We start from the raw sequence: 16,768 nt of genomic DNA, 5'->3' as shown, positions 1-16,768 counted from the left end.
TCCAACAAGAGCTCTTCCATTTCAAAACAATGGGCTACTTAACTTTGGACACCTGCTGACAGTTATGTTTTGTTTCCAAAAAACTACTGGACATGAAAACACTTTAAAAGACATCTATATAAAAAAAAGAGCGTAGAGAACACATTTTAACTCCTCTAGTGAGTTAAATAACTTTTAATATTTTGTTCTGCCTTCTGTTGAACATTGTAATTAATTGTTTCCTGTATGTGTGGAACATGTGACTAATATTATGTTAACAAGCAGGCATCATATTTAATTTTCCATGTTGGCCCATATAATGTTGCAAAAGTGTAATTAGATGTATTGTACTTTGCCCTGGGTACTGTAGCCCACGCTATAATTTCCATGCAGGTATTCAATGGCTCATCATGATGCCTGACCTTCGTAACTGCACTATCCAGAATAGTTGCAAAACAAACATAATGTGAATATGTAAAGATAGGCCTACACAACGCAGACTGGCACATTTATCTTATTATATTATTTAGGCGCCTTATTGGTTTGCATCGCCTTGTAATAATATGCAAATGAAGTGCCTGTGTGTTCTCAGAGCAAAGAGAATTGCCATTGCTTTCAGTTTTTCCAGCCCTGTCTTATTAGACACACCAGCACCCTCACCACTCAGTGTTGGTGTGTCAACAGGTAGTGGCTTCACCTGCTGTTGGTCGCCACAAGAGCAGCACCCCTTCCATTTTATTGCTACTAGCAACATAACAGCATGGTAAGATTTCTTCTAACATCTGCACTATTTACGATATACTGTAGAATTGGATTAGATTTGAATATAATGTAGAATTGGACAAAAAACACAATTAGCATATACTGTATCAGTTACTGAAAAAAATGTGAAATTCTTCTATTACAGTATTAGAAAATAATTTTAAGTCTTTGAAGTTCACAGCTCCTGGTCAGAAGATTTGTCTCACTATTATTACTCCCCCTCTCCTCTCGTCTGACCCCAACCCTCCCACTCTTCTCTTCTCTTCTCTTCTGTCTCCTCTCTAGATGTCCAGTTGCCCACAGCTAGATGAGATACTGGAGCTGTACTACCTTTCGCCATTCTATGGTATCGAGTTCTGCGTCGGTTTCCCTGGCAACCTGTTGGTGGTCCTTGGTTATGTGCTTTGCTTGCCTGAGTGGCGAAGCATCAATATTTACCTGTTCAACCTGGCCGTTTCGGACCTTATTTTCCTCTGCACACTGCCACGCCTTTCCTACCTCTACTCAAACAGACAGTCAGAAACCAGTCCCTACGCTTGCGTCATCAACCGCTATGTCCTGCATGTCAATCTCTACTCCTCCATCCTCTTCATGGTCTGGGTCAGCATGGACCGCTTCCTGCTCATTAGACATCCAACACGGAACCACTTCCTGCTGAGACCACGGGCGGCGCTGGTGGTGACGGGGCTGAGCTGGTTAGCAGTCAACGTGCAAGTGGCTCCGCTGATAGCGTTGATGTTCCAGGACCTGAAGAGGGGAAACTGGAGTCTCTGCCACGATTTTGCCAGCCTAAAAGGGGACATCAATACAGCAGGCTACAGCCTGGGGCTAACCCTGACTGGTTACATTCTCCCTCTGCTTGGGCTTTGTCTGTCCTCCTACAAAATAGCGCATCTCTTACGTGCCCAGGAAGGGGCTCTACCACGCCGGACCACTTCCTACAAGAGGCCTCTCCGGGTTGTTACAGCAGCAGCTGTCATGTTCCTGGTTCTCTACACTCCCTACCATGTGATGAGGAACGTCAGAATAGTGTCAGGGCAGGACTGGGCAGGGCTGGAGCGGTGTACGAAGATTTATATAGAAGGGCTGTACATCTTCACCCGCCCATTCGCCTTCCTCCACAGCGTTATCAACCCTGTCTTCTACTTCCTCATGGGGGATCAGTTCAGAGAGCTCCTATTAACTAAACTGAGAGAGCTGCTCAGCAAGACAAGACGGCACAGGGACCCAGCATGATATCACAAACACACACACACACACACTGCTAACTTACATATGCACACACATACCTACACAAGCTCTGCCTTTATTGTATTTTGTTTTTCACACTATCTATTTCTGTTGTTTTGCATTAGTTCAATTCTGCTGTTTTGTATTAGTTCAATTCTAAATCACTGAAATAAATGCAATACATTTATTAAAGACTGCTTAGATCATCACAGTGTCCAGGTATTATCATCCTGACATGACGTCTCTGGTCCTAGCACAGCATGTTTGTCACTCTTACTAATAATGTGGACCATCAGTAGCAGTATATTACACTTAAGAATAATAACATAATAATAAGTGATACAGACAAAGCAGGATATTCACAACATCAGCTATGACCTTGTTGAACAGGGGGACCTAAGACTAGGGGACCAACTATGTAAAAATGTAAAAAATTGATGGTCAGAGGTTTTTGTAATTGTGTCACTTTTTAATAAAGCAGACCGAAGTATAAATGAGCCTTTCTCTTCTGTCTGTTTCTGTCTCTCATCTACCTCTCTCTTTCTCTATATCTTTTTCTACCAAAGTTGTTTTTGAAGCTAGCAAGTAAAGCATTGTTAAAGAATAATGCACTCTGTCAGTTTAATGGAAAGCAGATATTATTATGTCCAATATCTTTTGACATTAATATGTCAAAATGATATCATCATTTGTTCTTTTTGCTGTCATCTGTAGGACTTGGACCCTAGCATTTCTGGGAATGGGGAAAAAAAATACTGTTTTTATATAAACTACCAAATTGTAAAACTATTACTGAAACCGTTTTTCTTCATTGCAAGGCTTGTTCATTAAAAACAACAACGCTGCCCACCTATGGTTAGTCAGTGCAACTTTGGCCAAAAACACTGGATTGCAACATGCTCAGGAAATTATCCGCCTGAACTATATCCCCTCTCCCAAGCCCTCTCTAAAAACTATTACCAATGCTTTGGTGGAATTTTTCGTTGACCCTGTAACATAAAATTATTTTGTATTTCTTGGTATCTATGTGAAAGACGAGGTGATTTGTCTGATTATTTCTGAGAACAGCTATGTTTTCACTACAGCTTCTCTAAATCTTGGCCATGTGCATGTTTTTAGACAAGATTTTATACAACAACTCAAACATTGGGAAAAGTGCATGTTTGTTATCCTTCACACATACTAAAGGAGGACGCTAACACCATGCTGAAAATCAGACAAGGAAAACAATGTGTGATTATTTGATATCCTTTGTCTTTGTTTCTCATGGATTCAACTGCTCTCAGCGTGCTCTGACCTTGTATTACATTGCTGTTATGATCTTTTCAACTGAATCATCAACAGCTGTCACCAAGATTTCCATAACTGAAGCTCTTCCATGTTTTCCCAAAAAGCTTTCTTTTGCCATTCCCTGAGTAGTGTCAGCACTTCAGGGAAATCAAATGGAAATCTCACACACAGCTAACTGACATGCAGAGTATTAGATAAGGGAAGGTTTTGATGACTCTCTCCAGAGAGTATTTGGTAGAGACGTAATTGCATGTCATTCATTTTGTTTGCATGAGAGTGTGTATGTGTGTGTGTGTGTGTGTGTGTGTGTGTGTGTGTGTGTGTGTGTGTGTGTGTGTGTGTGTGTGTGTGTGTTTTCAATGTGTGGATGTGTGGTAGTGTCAGCCTTGAGATACTTACTTTCTGCTCCCATACACACACTCCCACACACACAAACACCACTACTGCCATCACAGCAGTCCTTGTTCTTTCATACTGTTTTTTTGTATTTGCAGTATTGAAACACTGAGCCTGTGGGACCTCAAGAAAAATATTTAATGAAAAACACACTTTTCTTCTCTATCTCTCTCCTGCATCCCATCAATCACTTTTGACCTAGGATTAGAAACAGATCCATACCTTGGAAAAATTTCATCTGTTGAAAAAAATGTATGTGTAGTACTGAAAATATTGACTTAGGCTCCTGTTTTGACACAACATAAAATGCTTTTTCCACAAAGCTCATCTTTCTTAAAGTCATCATGAGGTCCCAGCCCTCACTTAAGGTTCCTTCATGTTGGACTGCTTAATGCCCTGAATCCTCAGTACACACACACACACACACTTACCAACAACTTCATAGTCATAGGACTTTAACACAACAGAACACAACAGAACACAACAACACAAGCGCTTTCTTTCAACCCTGACTGATCGGTTATACCGCACCATGCCTGATCTATCATTTCATTTACATTGGCATCACTTATATTTTCCTGGATGAATGAAGGAAAGAAAAGAAGGAAGGATGAATCCTTTTGGCAGTGTTTGTTGTGTGTGCATTTCAAGTTTTATAATCAAATCCATGAGGAGATGGATTGAGATAGAGCAGCAGAAAAGTACATTTGGAATAATGCAGAACGTGAAGCTCTGTGTTACACTATAATAGTATAGTGATAAAATATGATAATACATCGGGAAAATAATTCAGTAAGGTAACTGAGACAATTAAATCAACTTTGGCAGCAAGGACAATAGAGTGCACATGCTGCGGATGATGATCGCTGGCAAAGGTGGTGTTGTGTGTCGTGCGTGACACACAACACCACCTTTTATGGTTCCTTAAATAAAGTGTTTATTCTAAGCAGTAATGTTGTTGTAATGTTAATCTATTAATCTCTGAAAATGGATATGTGAACGATGGAATGATAGTCATCAACATTATTCTGGGACGTGGCATCCATAATGAAAATAAATCTATCTTGCCTGACTACAAGTCTAGCCAAATGTGTATTCAAACTTGCCATGGAAATGACATGGTTTATTTTCAAGCCCTTGCTACAGTGGTGGACTAAACCTAAAAGCAAAGTGTTTATTTGCATGATCTCTGTGTGTGTGTGTGTGTGCGTGTGTGTGCGTGTGTGTGCGTGTGTGTACGTGCATGTGTGCATGCTTATTCGTGTGCACATTCCTGTGTGTGTGCAACACGTTTAAGTGTTTGTGCACATTCTATACTGTATGTAGGTGTAATCCTTACAAAGGCACCATACATTATCAACGCTTTTCAGGAATTGTCTGTCTTAATCCATTTCACGCTGCTGTTATTATCCCTCCATAGAATTGTAGGAATTTGGGAACAGTGCCACCATTTCTTATAGGATCTAGCTTTCATGTACAGAGGGATAAATACACACATGTAGACACGCGCACGCACGCACAAATGCACGCGCAAACTCATATATAATATCCTTGCTCCTAACTCTGCCTCTAAAACCAGGATACAGAAGAATATGTTGTTATTCACTGATCAGCATAGCATAGTAAGTAGTCCACTGTATGCCCAGAAGGGGAAGGCGTGGAGTGGTTTGTGTATGTGTCCTGATGAAGGAGGTTGGCCTATTTGAATCATCTCTTTATATAAATGGTCTGTTCGCACTCATGCATCATCCTCTCTGCCATCTGGAAAAAAACAACATGGTTTTTCCAACCTCTTTAGAAGAGTGTGTGTAGGTGTGTGTAGTGGTAGACACACAGACTCTAGTACCTTTGCAGATCAACTGTGCTCTATCTTTTTCTTTCCCTCCACTCTCTGAACCGTCAGACAACTGATCCAACAGGAAATGCTTCACCTAAGCGGCGCCAAGAGGATTTGGTTTTTGCCTGTCTGTCTATACAGCATATCCCTCTCAGCCAATCATTCTGTTCACATCCAGTATCATATCTTATAGTAGTTCCTATACTGTGTCTATACACTTGTATTCATCTTTCTCCTCATTCTTGTTTGTCCTCCTCTCCTTCGTCTCCACACACACACACACACACACACACACACACACACACACACACAAACACACACACACAAATAAGATTAATCAGTTGTGAGAGGTTGGGTCAATTTATTGTCAGAAAATTACACATATCTTATGCTCTTCATATCCAGAGGGAACCAAAGACATAAAAATAAACAATCATATTTACAAGTAAGGAGTATGGAGCAGTGCTTAAGCAAAACAGTCAGGTTTCTGAGATGAATAACAGCTGTGTTCATTTGAAAGGTTAAATGTAGTTTCTGAGACAGCGTGTTTCCTTGGTACAGATGGGGAGCGGATAGCGCAGAACACTCTGGAAGACATTCAAAGAACAGAATGGCTGAAAGCTACGACTGTTTCATATCAATGCTGACTCTTTGTTTCAACCTCAAAGGTTGGAAAAGAGTACATTTTGTTAACCACAAACACTCAAACAGGCATACGAAGGGGATTGTTTTTCGTAACCTCTCCATGTCTCTGTTATCTGTTAGATAGTCATCCCATGTGCAGAGAAGTCACAGGATGAACCACAGAGAGAGAGATGGAGGGAGAGAGAGAGAGAGAGAGAGAGAGAGATAACATATGACATTAGAAAGAGAGAGACTGAGACACGTGAATAGCTTAAGTCCACCTCACATGATGGCTGGGCCTTGGGGCAAGGAGATCAATGCAACCTAACCTCTATCACATACTGTATTATAGAATAGAGGACGAAAGACTAACAGTCTATAGTCTGGGAATCACAAAGACTTGTTACTGTTACACAATGTTCACAAACATATTTCCTCAAAATGCAACTGTTGAAACTCCAGGAAGTCCCGATGCACACAGCCTTTACAAAGCATGCGTAGACTTGTCACACATTTGTTAGTATGAGTATTTGGAAATGAGACTAGATGCAAGAACCTGTTGTGGACATAAAGACACCATTCACACCGCAATTTTAGTCATCTTTGTGAGCATAGCCATACAAGTTTCTTCGTGCCACATTTGTATGGATTTCGTAAGTAAGCAAGTAAGGCTAATTCTTTCCTAGAACAAAACATAAATGCTGTAGTTAACAGCCTACCACATGCCATTCTTTGATGTAATGGCAGGAAGAAACCCTGTGAGAACAAATTAAACAATAATCTAATATGAAAAACATGACTTGAACAATCAAGCCCTTTTAGGCTTAGGATTATCAGCTGCAATGATTATGTCAACTTTGGCCTAACTGAATATCATCATTTGCTTCTCTAAAAATGCCAGGGGAAATTTTCTGCTTTATCAAGATTTATTCTGGATTCCAAAACCCCTCGATACTCTAATACCTCTGGTGTGGTGCGATGCAAAAGAGTGGAAAAATGTTAAATGTGTGACTTTAATATATTTACAGAAAAATAAAAGCATAACCCAAAAAAAAAAAAATCAATGAAAGATTAAAAAGTTGAAAACCAAAGGACAGGAAAAAAAAAATGAAGCACCCAAACAACCACTGGTGCATTGTCTGCAAACACAGGAATGAACATTGAGAGTCGATGACACTTTTCCTCCTCTCTTTTCTACAAGTTTTCTTTGAGCCACTTGACATAGTTGTCCGTCATGCGGCGTGCAATCAGGAAGTCGGTGGGCCACACCGTGAACATCAGCGCTCCGTGGAATCCAGTGTCGTAGTGTTCGTGCGTCACCTCGACGCCGGCACCCCGCAGCCGCGTGACGTACATAATCCCATCATCCCGGAGAACGTCGTACTCGCATGTCAGAACGTAGGCCTTGGGCAGAGAGCGTAAGGTTGCATCTGGAACCAGAAGGGGCGACGCCCTCGGGTCGCCGATGGATCGAGACGGCCCGTCCGTCCCCGCCCCCTCGCCTCCCGCTCCCTGCACCACAGCGGGAGCGCTGTAGTTGTACTTCCCGTGGTAAGACTCGGGCAGGAAGGCGCTCCAGTTGACAAACTTGAGCAGGCTGGCAGACTCGGGGCTATTGTGGGTGTTGGCCATCATGGCTCTGAAAAGGGCCTTGTCGCTGGTGAAGTATTCACTCCAGAAGCGCACCATGAGGGTGCGGGGCAGGATGGGCATGTCCTGATTCTGCTGGTAGGATGGGGTGTTGAGGTCCAGAGCCTGCAGCACGGGGTAGAGCAGGGCTTGGGCCTTCAGCTGAACCTGCTGCCCAGGCTCCTGCTGTAACTATGGAGGCAGGGAGAGAGAGCGATCAGGAGAGAGAGAGGTGGAGGGAGGGTGAGAGGGGTGGGGGAGAGAGAGGGAGGGAGAGAGAGAGAGAGAGAGAGAGAGAGAGAAAGTGATTGGCATACATATGTGAAAAATGAGCTGAAAAAATTCAATGATAAACAAGCATAATCTGATCTCATGGATCAGTTATGGTTGCTTTTGGAGGCAGTCATCCATCACCCTCAGTCTTCTCATTTTGTCTTCATAGTCAATGAGCTGGTGAATAAACATTCAGCCCTGTAGGCTATGCTGAAGTTACAGTGTCAAGGATCATTACACTTATCATTTAAAAGTTTCAAAAAGATGCCCAATTTAAGAGATATGTACTCTCTTGCCAATCCAGTCCCATGCTTTTCTGTTTAGCTGCATGCCCTGAAATCACAGAATGTGCCAACTCTTTGAGATCAAAATCTGAGAAACAAGGTTTTGAACCATGGCATTTTTTGGCTGTTTACTAGTGTAGGAGATTTCTATATTCTATGTGTTAAAATACATTTAAAAAATACATTAAATAAATACATTTAAAATAATGAATGAACTCATAAACTGTCAAGTATCTGATTTTCTGTGTGGATCGGATTAGAGAACCTTCAGGGTGGCAAAGGCACTTGGCAGGTTACTGAGTTTCCGTTTTTATTTTAATTGAATACATTTCCAGCCAACACTCTAATATTTGGTGATTCATTTTGATATGTGCATTGTGTAGGTAAGTAGTGTTTGTAATTTGTGAAAAGGTACTGAACATTTTCATATAGGTCTGACCATCTGTGGCTGCTATCAATGCAGCCACCCATAACCCAAAGAAATCAATCAGGACAGATTCCATTCCAAAGCTGTCATCTTCAGAAACCCCGTCTCCCTGCTTTGCTCAGGCCTTCTCTCTGCTCCCATATTGTACCTGTTCAGGTGCCTGAAGCCCACGGCACTGAGAGTCAATTTTTCAAACTTTTTACCTTTCATCCACTTCGGTGGATCTCATGCGCAATGAAATGCCAGCCACTACCGATCGGAATGTCAAAGAATATGGTGGGGATTTTTTCATGCCCAAAGGGCCCTGCACACAGACTCACTCCCTGTCCTCTACTGTAACCTAAAAACTCATCTCTGTAAGAGCCACTTCATTTCCCCTGCCCTCGCACCCCCCCACCTTCATCCTCTACTTGCACTAAAAATTTAACTCCTGACTTACCTAATTTCCTTTATTTGCCATTTCTACCAGGCTTTTAATTCTTTCCAATACTTGAGAGAGAGAGAGTGAGAAAGCCTATCCCTACCCCTGCTGAGCCATGACCTCACACGCTTGGAACTGCTGGCACATGGAAGCAGTTTTATAGTCTAAGTGGTTTGAGAACCCACAGACATTTTCGTCCTTTTCTTTCATCGCTTGTGTGTGAATGACTACCATGTAAGTGCTTTCCAACGTTACTCTGCGTTGTTAAATCTGCAGCAGTCCTTTAATGACATATTTAGTTTTCTCATCATTCAAGGATTAATTGATGTGCAAGTCGGAACAATGTTTGCTAGCGTGCAATGTGGATTCTAATTGATATGCATTTTTGGCTGATTACCCCTTTAGCGTAAATGCTAGCACTTGTCGTAAATTCATGTTACATTGTAAAACCTATTCTCATTATTCTGTTAATGTTTATAGTGGGAACAGTTAATAACAGGCTATTAACAAGCCTGTAAACTGAACACTGATATTGTTGTATTTGTACATTTATATGCAGTTAATGGGCAGCTAAGACTAAAGGGAATATGTAACCTGTTGATATGCAGAGCTGGTCATGTTGAATGTTAATGACAAGACATCCTACTGGAGTTGAATCGCTGTTCTTCATTGCAGTAATACCTGTATACATTCATACTGATACATTTGTAGCTCCTATTCTTTTCTGCCGTTGCAGAGCATGCACACACACACACACCCACACATACACATGTGTTTGCCCTGCCACTGGTTTCCTCCGCTCACCGCAGGTTTCAATAAACCTCCTTGAATAAAGAAGCTTCTGATCTATTGATTCTCCAACCAGAATCAAGTCGATATCTGCCGACTCAACCACTGTTCATTCCCAGAGGCCCTAGCTCTTTTATACGCTTCTATATAATACACTCTGAGAACACAGAAATATCTGTTAAATCTGTCAGATCACAGTGGTTTTGACGCTTGCAATACTTACTACTGGTCACTAGTAATGCTGATGATCTGAGAATTTAAGATCATTGGGCTGGATTAGAGCAACTTTAAACAGTATTACACATGATGGGCCAATGAAAGATCACTTAAGGTCACCTAAGACCCAGCATGGTATGTTCTTGTGGCTCAAGAGAATACGAGGCACACAATGTAATCCAAACTCCTGACGTGGGTTTGAATCCAGCTCATGAACTTTGTCATGTCACCTCCTCTCTCTGACCCATCTTTGCTATCTCTCTCTACATGATGTGAACCAGGAAAGCAGAGATGACATTAAAAACAAAAAGGTAAAAGAGATTGAGTACCTGCTGGGACACTGCAGCTGCCAAGTTCCCCCCTGCGCTGTCCCCAGACACAGCGATGCGTCCTGGATCCACAGAGTACTGGGCCAGCACCCCCTTCTGGAGGAAGTGTTTGACCACACGGTAAACATCCTCATACGGGACAGGGAAGTGGTGTGCAGGGGCCAGGCGGTACCTGATGAAGTTAGAAGGGAGCAGACAAAAGGTATACCATAAATAAATAGGAGCTTTGAAGGCCATGACACACAAACAGCATTTTGAGCCAATGGAAATGGCAAGAAGGCCTTCACAAGGGATGACGGTTGGCAAATGTAACAAAATCAAGGGGGATAACATTAAGGGCTTTAAGGATAAAATGTATTGAAGATTGAACCAAATGTCCCATTTGCATTACTTCAAAACATTGTCTGTGTAACATGGCCTTCAGGGCAGAATTCTGTCACTAATCTATCACTGAAATGAGTTTGTTGACACAATTAGAAACACTAGTTTGTAATTGTGCTTTCAGCTTTGTATTGTATTTGTCTATATTTGGTAGTACTTGGGCTAGATTCTAAAATCTAATCTAAATCCCTGATGGAAGACTATTAAATTATACATAAAAGCAGCAGATATGAAAAATAATAAAGCATGCTAACAGAAAACCACTCGCTCAGGCCGTGGAGTGTAAAATAAATGGTCTTTATCACAGTTCATTTGACAGTGTTATTTATGGGGCCCTGCACAGGCTACCTTCAACACATTATAAATAATCATCTTTTCAGAGAAATTTTTCCACTTTTCTAGAATATGTGATAAATCAAATGAGTGGGGAAAATTAGCAAACATAAAATAGTCATTCTTTAAATGAACATTTGGGGACATAAACCTATCAGTGAGCTAAAACAGTGACTGGCAAACAAAATAAGTTTAAGTTAAAGATTCATATCAGAAATGTTTTTATATATCATGACCTAAAGAGTGGAGTGATATGCATTCATTGATAAAAATTAATTTTTCAGGGGATGTGAACCATTCATACTTATGTTGGCTGTGTGATTGGATTTCAAAGGTCCCGGATATGGCTCTTCATCTGAAGGCTTAAGTCACTCCACCTTTGTTCCAAATGTAAACCTTACAAAGTTGCTGACATCCAGTGTTGCAACTTTGTGTTGCAAAATTGTGCTTATCCTGCTGAAATAAGGTCCTATATACATCAAAACTTAAAGATAACTTTAGTCTACAGTATTTCACAATATTAGTTTTTCTTGTTTTCCAGTGGCCTATGACCTCCTGTCACAACCCATGACCATCAAACTCACAGGAAACTCCACAGGGACTCAATCACTCAGCTCTCAGCAAACTCATGAGATGAAGTATTTCAATCTATAAGCCAAATATTACACATGGTTGGCTTTCAGAGCCCGGAATATCAGAATTAATCATTGAAGCCTTGATAAATTGTGGGCAGGAATTTGGATGAGGCAGATAAGGCAATACACACAACCCACCCCAACACACACTCACTATGGAAACTAACAAAGTTACTTTACACTGACAAAATAGAGAATCTGACTTTATAATTGATAGGATCCCTGAACCACTCTGCCTTCTCACCCAATTATTGATTGCTAGAGCTGAGAAGGGAGTTAGAGGGGGGGGGGGGGGCTTAGGCAAGAGAGTTACAGTATTTGAGGAGCAAAGTTAAAGACAGACACACCAAAGAAACAAACCAGTGAGTCAGTGTTGCTGTGACAGGGAAGGCCTGGCGAGACCCTAATAAAAACCTGTCAGCTCCACTCTACTGTATCTTCACTTCCATCTGGCCTGTGACTAATGGGGAAGGACAGGCACACTGGAACATAACAATAGAACTCTACACTTTGTGTGTGTGTGTGTGTGTGTGTGTGTGTGTGTGCAAGAGGGGGGGGGGGGGGGGGGGGGGGAGCATGTCTTAACTATCAAAACTCAATGCTCACAAACCAGAGAAATGCATTGCCAGTTATTGACCATTATACAATATACGTACCGGTCCTGCCCCCTCACCTCTTTTCACCTCTTGTTGACATGCAAATGAAATAATTAATCGTCATTTTTACCCAGACTGGACTCTGAGCATTTTGTGCAGTAGGCTATATTAGCTGTACATAATGGCTGTACAGTATGAAATACTCACTCTACAGAAAGGACCACTGCGTTTAGCTCAGTGACTATTTCTCTGGCCAGGAGATCGTACGGACTCATCCCTGCATGGACACACAGGACAGACACATATCAGAGTCACAATAATTACCTCCATCCATTCCAGTTATTACACATAATTTCACATGAAGGGAAATCTAGACTAAGAGAGATGCACCTGCCATCTCGTCAAGCGCTACTTCCTGGCTGAGACACAAATACCCATGATCACCGTTACTGTAATTATTGTAGCAGTCCAACAGATTGCAAGGACAGCATGAGATGTGTCAAATCGCATGTCAAGTCTTTAGTATTGGGTTAGCATGGGTAACCTCCCTCTGAGATCCCTACTGCTCCAGCAGACGGTGTGTTATTTCCTCAGGAAGCTGTTGAGAGGAGGGCTTGTGTTTGACAGGAATTTATTATTTATGATACTGTCGTGTTATCTCTCGCAGGGAGTCTAACACTATAAAATCACTTGTCATGTCAAATAATTAATACATTTCGCAGTGCTTTCTCATGGCACCAGAGGGATTACTGTGCCCGTCCATCCATCAAACTCACTTCTACCCCTCTACTCACGGGAGCTGCCCAGACACCATCCTCCACCATGCAGGTATATGACAGCTCTCCTGAGCTCAGTGTCGCTGGCCAGCTGCTTGGGCTGGTACAGCACCACCTCCACTCCATCAAAGTGCTCCTCTGTCACCTGGACACGCTCGTCAGATACAGGCACTACGCCTTCCGCCAGGGTAATGAAGTACATCACCCCCATGTAGTCCTTCAGCCCTACTAATTCACTGAAGTCTGCCTGGAAAGAGAGACAGAGAGAGAGACAGGGATGGACAAAGAAAGACAGATTACAGAATGTACCATTGTTCACATCACCCAACCCATGCCAGCATTGCTGTATTGTAATAAATATTGTAAATAAATAATAGCATTGTAATAAAGTTAATACATATTCCAGTTTGCCCTACTTTAAAACAATGGCCACCTTGACCAAGCATAGTTAAAAGTCTATAATATTCACAACTCTCACTAGCCTCAGAGAAAGCTAAGATGCTAAATTGTGTGACCACAATAAAGGAGGGAGGGAGAGTGTAGTCATGTGAATGCTGTACAGTAGAATGTTAATAGCCCAGTAAAGTCATCAAAGTTGTTTTCAACAGTCATAACTGCATAATAAGTCATAAGAGCGTGACTCAGGTCCAGTGAGCCGGCGGTCACCAGCTGAGATAAGGCAAATCAGCTGAGAGCTGACATACTGTGACCACAACAAACTGAGGAGAGAGGCATCTACTCTAAGCTCCACCAGCTATCAGACTGAAAATAAAAATTGGAGTTGCAGCTGTGGATTGGTCTGAACTCAAGCATTCAAACTCTCTTTTGCTTAAGTAAAAATAGAAAAAAAAAACAGAACAATAGAATTTCTCTTGTCTAACGTTCAGGTTGTCCTTGCTATCTGAAAGTCAGTGTAACCCTCAGACTGATGCAGCAATTCTCTCTCTCTCTCTCTCTCTCTCTCTCTCTCTCTCTTTCTCTTTCTTTTGCTGCATTAGATGTTAAATTATAATTAAACAATAAATAGAGAAGAGTATTATAACGGAATTAAAGTAAAATTCATTCACAAAGGATATAGACCTGCAAACCTAAATCGGAACTGTCTAGGCTATATCAAAAACAGTACTGTACCTACAACTCAAATAAAAACGTCTTACTAGGGATATTAAATTTGTACTTTGATTTTTCATACTTAGGCGCATTTTACATTCAATAGTAGGTATTCCAATCCTTACTAACGTCTTGACTTTTTTTTTTAGCAAGGGAGCCTAATGTCCTGTAGCCTAACGCTATTTCCACTTTCAATTAGGTATGCTGAGGTTTTACTAGACTGACAAAGGTGTGAAATTAAAGCCAACTATATAATCGTATAGGCTATTCTAAATTTTCTAACCATATAAGTACCTAGAAATAGCGTTTTAAACCTATAAAGAGTTGTATTAGGCGCACCAGGATGGGCTACAGTAAACCAGAGGCGTCTAACGGCCATAAACAAAGAGTCGATTTCCTTAATAGGTTCTATTCTTAGAACAGGTGAGCAGGACTATACAACACATGGATTAGCATCTGACATAATCTGGTGTAACCAGCATGTCTATCGACACGCCAACCTCAGCAAAATACATTAAACGTTTAACCTGATAAATTAACTAACCTAAGAAAACAAACTATTGCAAAAAGCAAAAATAGGCTACTACACATAATGTGCTCATACATTAATCTGCATATAAAATAAAATAAGAGAAAAAAAAACAAATGTATTTTTATCTTTGCAACCTAGGCATACTATGAATAACATAGCCAAACTAATAATCAGCAACGCCAGTATCCTACAAGGCTAAGGTTTTGGTCCTTACCAGGTGGCTGAGACTTCTGAAGAAAGTGTTGGTCAGCATAAGTTTCCATCTCTCCTCTATCTCTTCAGGAATGGGCTCATAAATATAATAAGCGGTAAAGGAGCCGAGAGCGACGAGTAAAAAGATGCCTCCCAACCTCATTTTACAACGTGCGTCCCCAGCAACTGATTGCAGGGTGCAGAGAGAAATAGGGTGTCAGCTGCGCTTAACAAGTCAGTCCGGTGCGCGGCAAAGCTTAATCTGGGTATTAATTTTGGATACAGGCCAGCTAAATATGACAGCACGTGTTTTGTGTCATTTGATGGTTATCGGCGTGCATGATCGGAGCTCCTCATCGTGGTTAACGCTGCCCGTGCGCGTTCTCCAATGCATGTCAGTGTCTCAGAGTGTGTCCCGCAGATTTAATTAAAGTGTCCGTGACACGGAGACAGGAGCGCCCCCCGCTACTCACGAGGCAGGCCGTCCCACCTTGGCCCACACCGCAAATTCCTCAGGTGCTTCCCGAGCAGACGGCGCCCCACGACACACAGGTTCAACAGGACGAGCGACCGAACTTTCTGCCAAGATGTAACTGATGCACAAAGATTGTAAATAAACAGTGGTAAACGCATCCAGCTTTGCAGTTTTTTTTTTCTTCTAGTGTTTCAATATAAATACATTTTATAGGTTAGCCGACTATAAAAATATCACAGCAAAACTTCAAAATATCATGCAGCTACTGTAATTTAAAAATTCTAAAATAAAATTCTATAGCCTAGTATGGTAATAGGATATTTAAAAAATAATAATAATTCCATAAAGTATGATAAGCTCACTATAAACTCACTACTGAGTGCCCCCAGACATACTTTACGTCTCTGTAGAGATATTATAGGACTATTATAGTGATTCCTCGTGAGGGGAAATCACTCCGGACTCTGCAGCTGAAGCACTGAAACAGTGTTGTCAGCAGTGCGCCCTGTATGAGATATCCGTCGGCACTTTGCACCTCTGTTGCACCTAATCGGTGGTAGTCCGCTTGTAATTCCTCTATTTCCTCGGCTATATATATCCAAGTCGCTTTAGGAATGGGAGAACCTTTGGAGAAGCCCTCAGTATCAGTATGGCGACGCATAATCTTGCTGCCGCTGCAGAAGGAAGAGACTCAGCAGAGCAGCTAAACAGTTATGGTTGTGCGGCAGCCTAAGCTAATTATATTATTGGTGACCGTGCCAGATAAGATGCATCGTTTCGACAGACTGGATTGGCTGTCAGGGCAATATGACTCTCCTGCTCTCACGTTTGAGAAGGAGCCCTGCACGAGAAGCCAATTCCTGCAGGAGTTTGACAAAGGAGTTGTAAGTGCAGGAAGGAGGGAAATGTTTTTGTATTAGTATTATTTTACCTATGATAAGAAAACTTGACTTTGATAAGAGTTTAACTTTCATAAGAGTTGTTTAGGCACATGCCCACATCTCCAAGAGGTGCAACCCTTTCCAGGTCAGGACCCACATTACTTCCTTGTAGAAAAACCCATGCAAAGGTAGTATAGTCCTGTAGGACTCAAGTATTCAAGTATTGTAGGGTCTGCTAAGGCCAGTCATTACTGACAAACCTACATCTGCATTAGAGTTCACAGAAGGAAAAGCTTCTAAGCACACAAAAATACGCATATCCTCATGTGATGGGTTGATGATATTAATTTATTCACAGAGATTTTCCCTTG

General features: G+C 41.6%; 2 protein-coding genes across 2 annotated transcripts; one reads left to right on the top strand and one right to left on the bottom strand.

The window, feature by feature from the left end:
- The first annotated feature begins 719 nt into the window (after window positions 1-719).
- On the top strand, window positions 720-2,451 carry LOC139666228 (succinate receptor 1-like). The gene is made up of 2 exons (XM_071545359.1): window positions 720-742; window positions 1,027-2,451. The coding sequence occupies exons 1-2, from the start codon at window positions 740-742 to the stop codon at window positions 1,975-1,977; spliced, it is 954 nt and encodes a 317-aa protein (XP_071401460.1). The 5' UTR covers window positions 720-739; the 3' UTR covers window positions 1,978-2,451.
- Window positions 2,452-5,849: 3,398 nt separating this feature from the next.
- Window positions 5,850-16,120, bottom strand: aadac (arylacetamide deacetylase). The gene is made up of 5 exons (XM_071545352.1): window positions 15,064-16,120; window positions 13,226-13,454; window positions 12,639-12,708; window positions 10,487-10,658; window positions 5,850-7,939 (listed from the first exon to the last, which is right to left on the bottom strand). The coding sequence occupies exons 1-5, from the start codon at window positions 15,202-15,204 to the stop codon at window positions 7,313-7,315; spliced, it is 1,239 nt and encodes a 412-aa protein (XP_071401453.1). The 5' UTR covers window positions 15,205-16,120; the 3' UTR covers window positions 5,850-7,312.
- Window positions 16,121-16,768: the final 648 nt, after the last annotated feature.

Source organism: Centroberyx affinis, unplaced genomic scaffold (genome assembly GCF_046629955.1).
Source record: "Centroberyx affinis isolate AG114_WGS23_722 - 3 ecotype Tasmania unplaced genomic scaffold, CSIRO-AGI_Caff_v1 ptg004889l_1, whole genome shotgun sequence".
Taxonomy (NCBI): Eukaryota; Metazoa; Chordata; class Actinopteri; order Beryciformes; family Berycidae; genus Centroberyx; species Centroberyx affinis.
This window is presented reverse-complemented; position numbering and strand designations above follow the sequence as displayed.

Excerpts from the sequence above, each read along its gene's own strand:
- aadac (XM_071545352.1), bottom strand. The coding sequence starts at position 15,204 with ATGAGGTTGGGAGGCATCTTTTTACTCGTCGCTCTCGGCTCCTTTACC. Across the intron at positions 12,709-13,225 it reads ATGGTGTCTGGGCAGCTCCC|GGATGAGTCCGTACGATCTC; the intron begins GTGAGTAGAGGG and ends GTGTCCATGCAG. Across the intron at positions 10,659-12,638 it reads GCAGTGGTCCTTTCTGTAGA|GTACCGCCTGGCCCCTGCAC; the intron begins GTGAGTATTTCA and ends TAACTTCATCAG.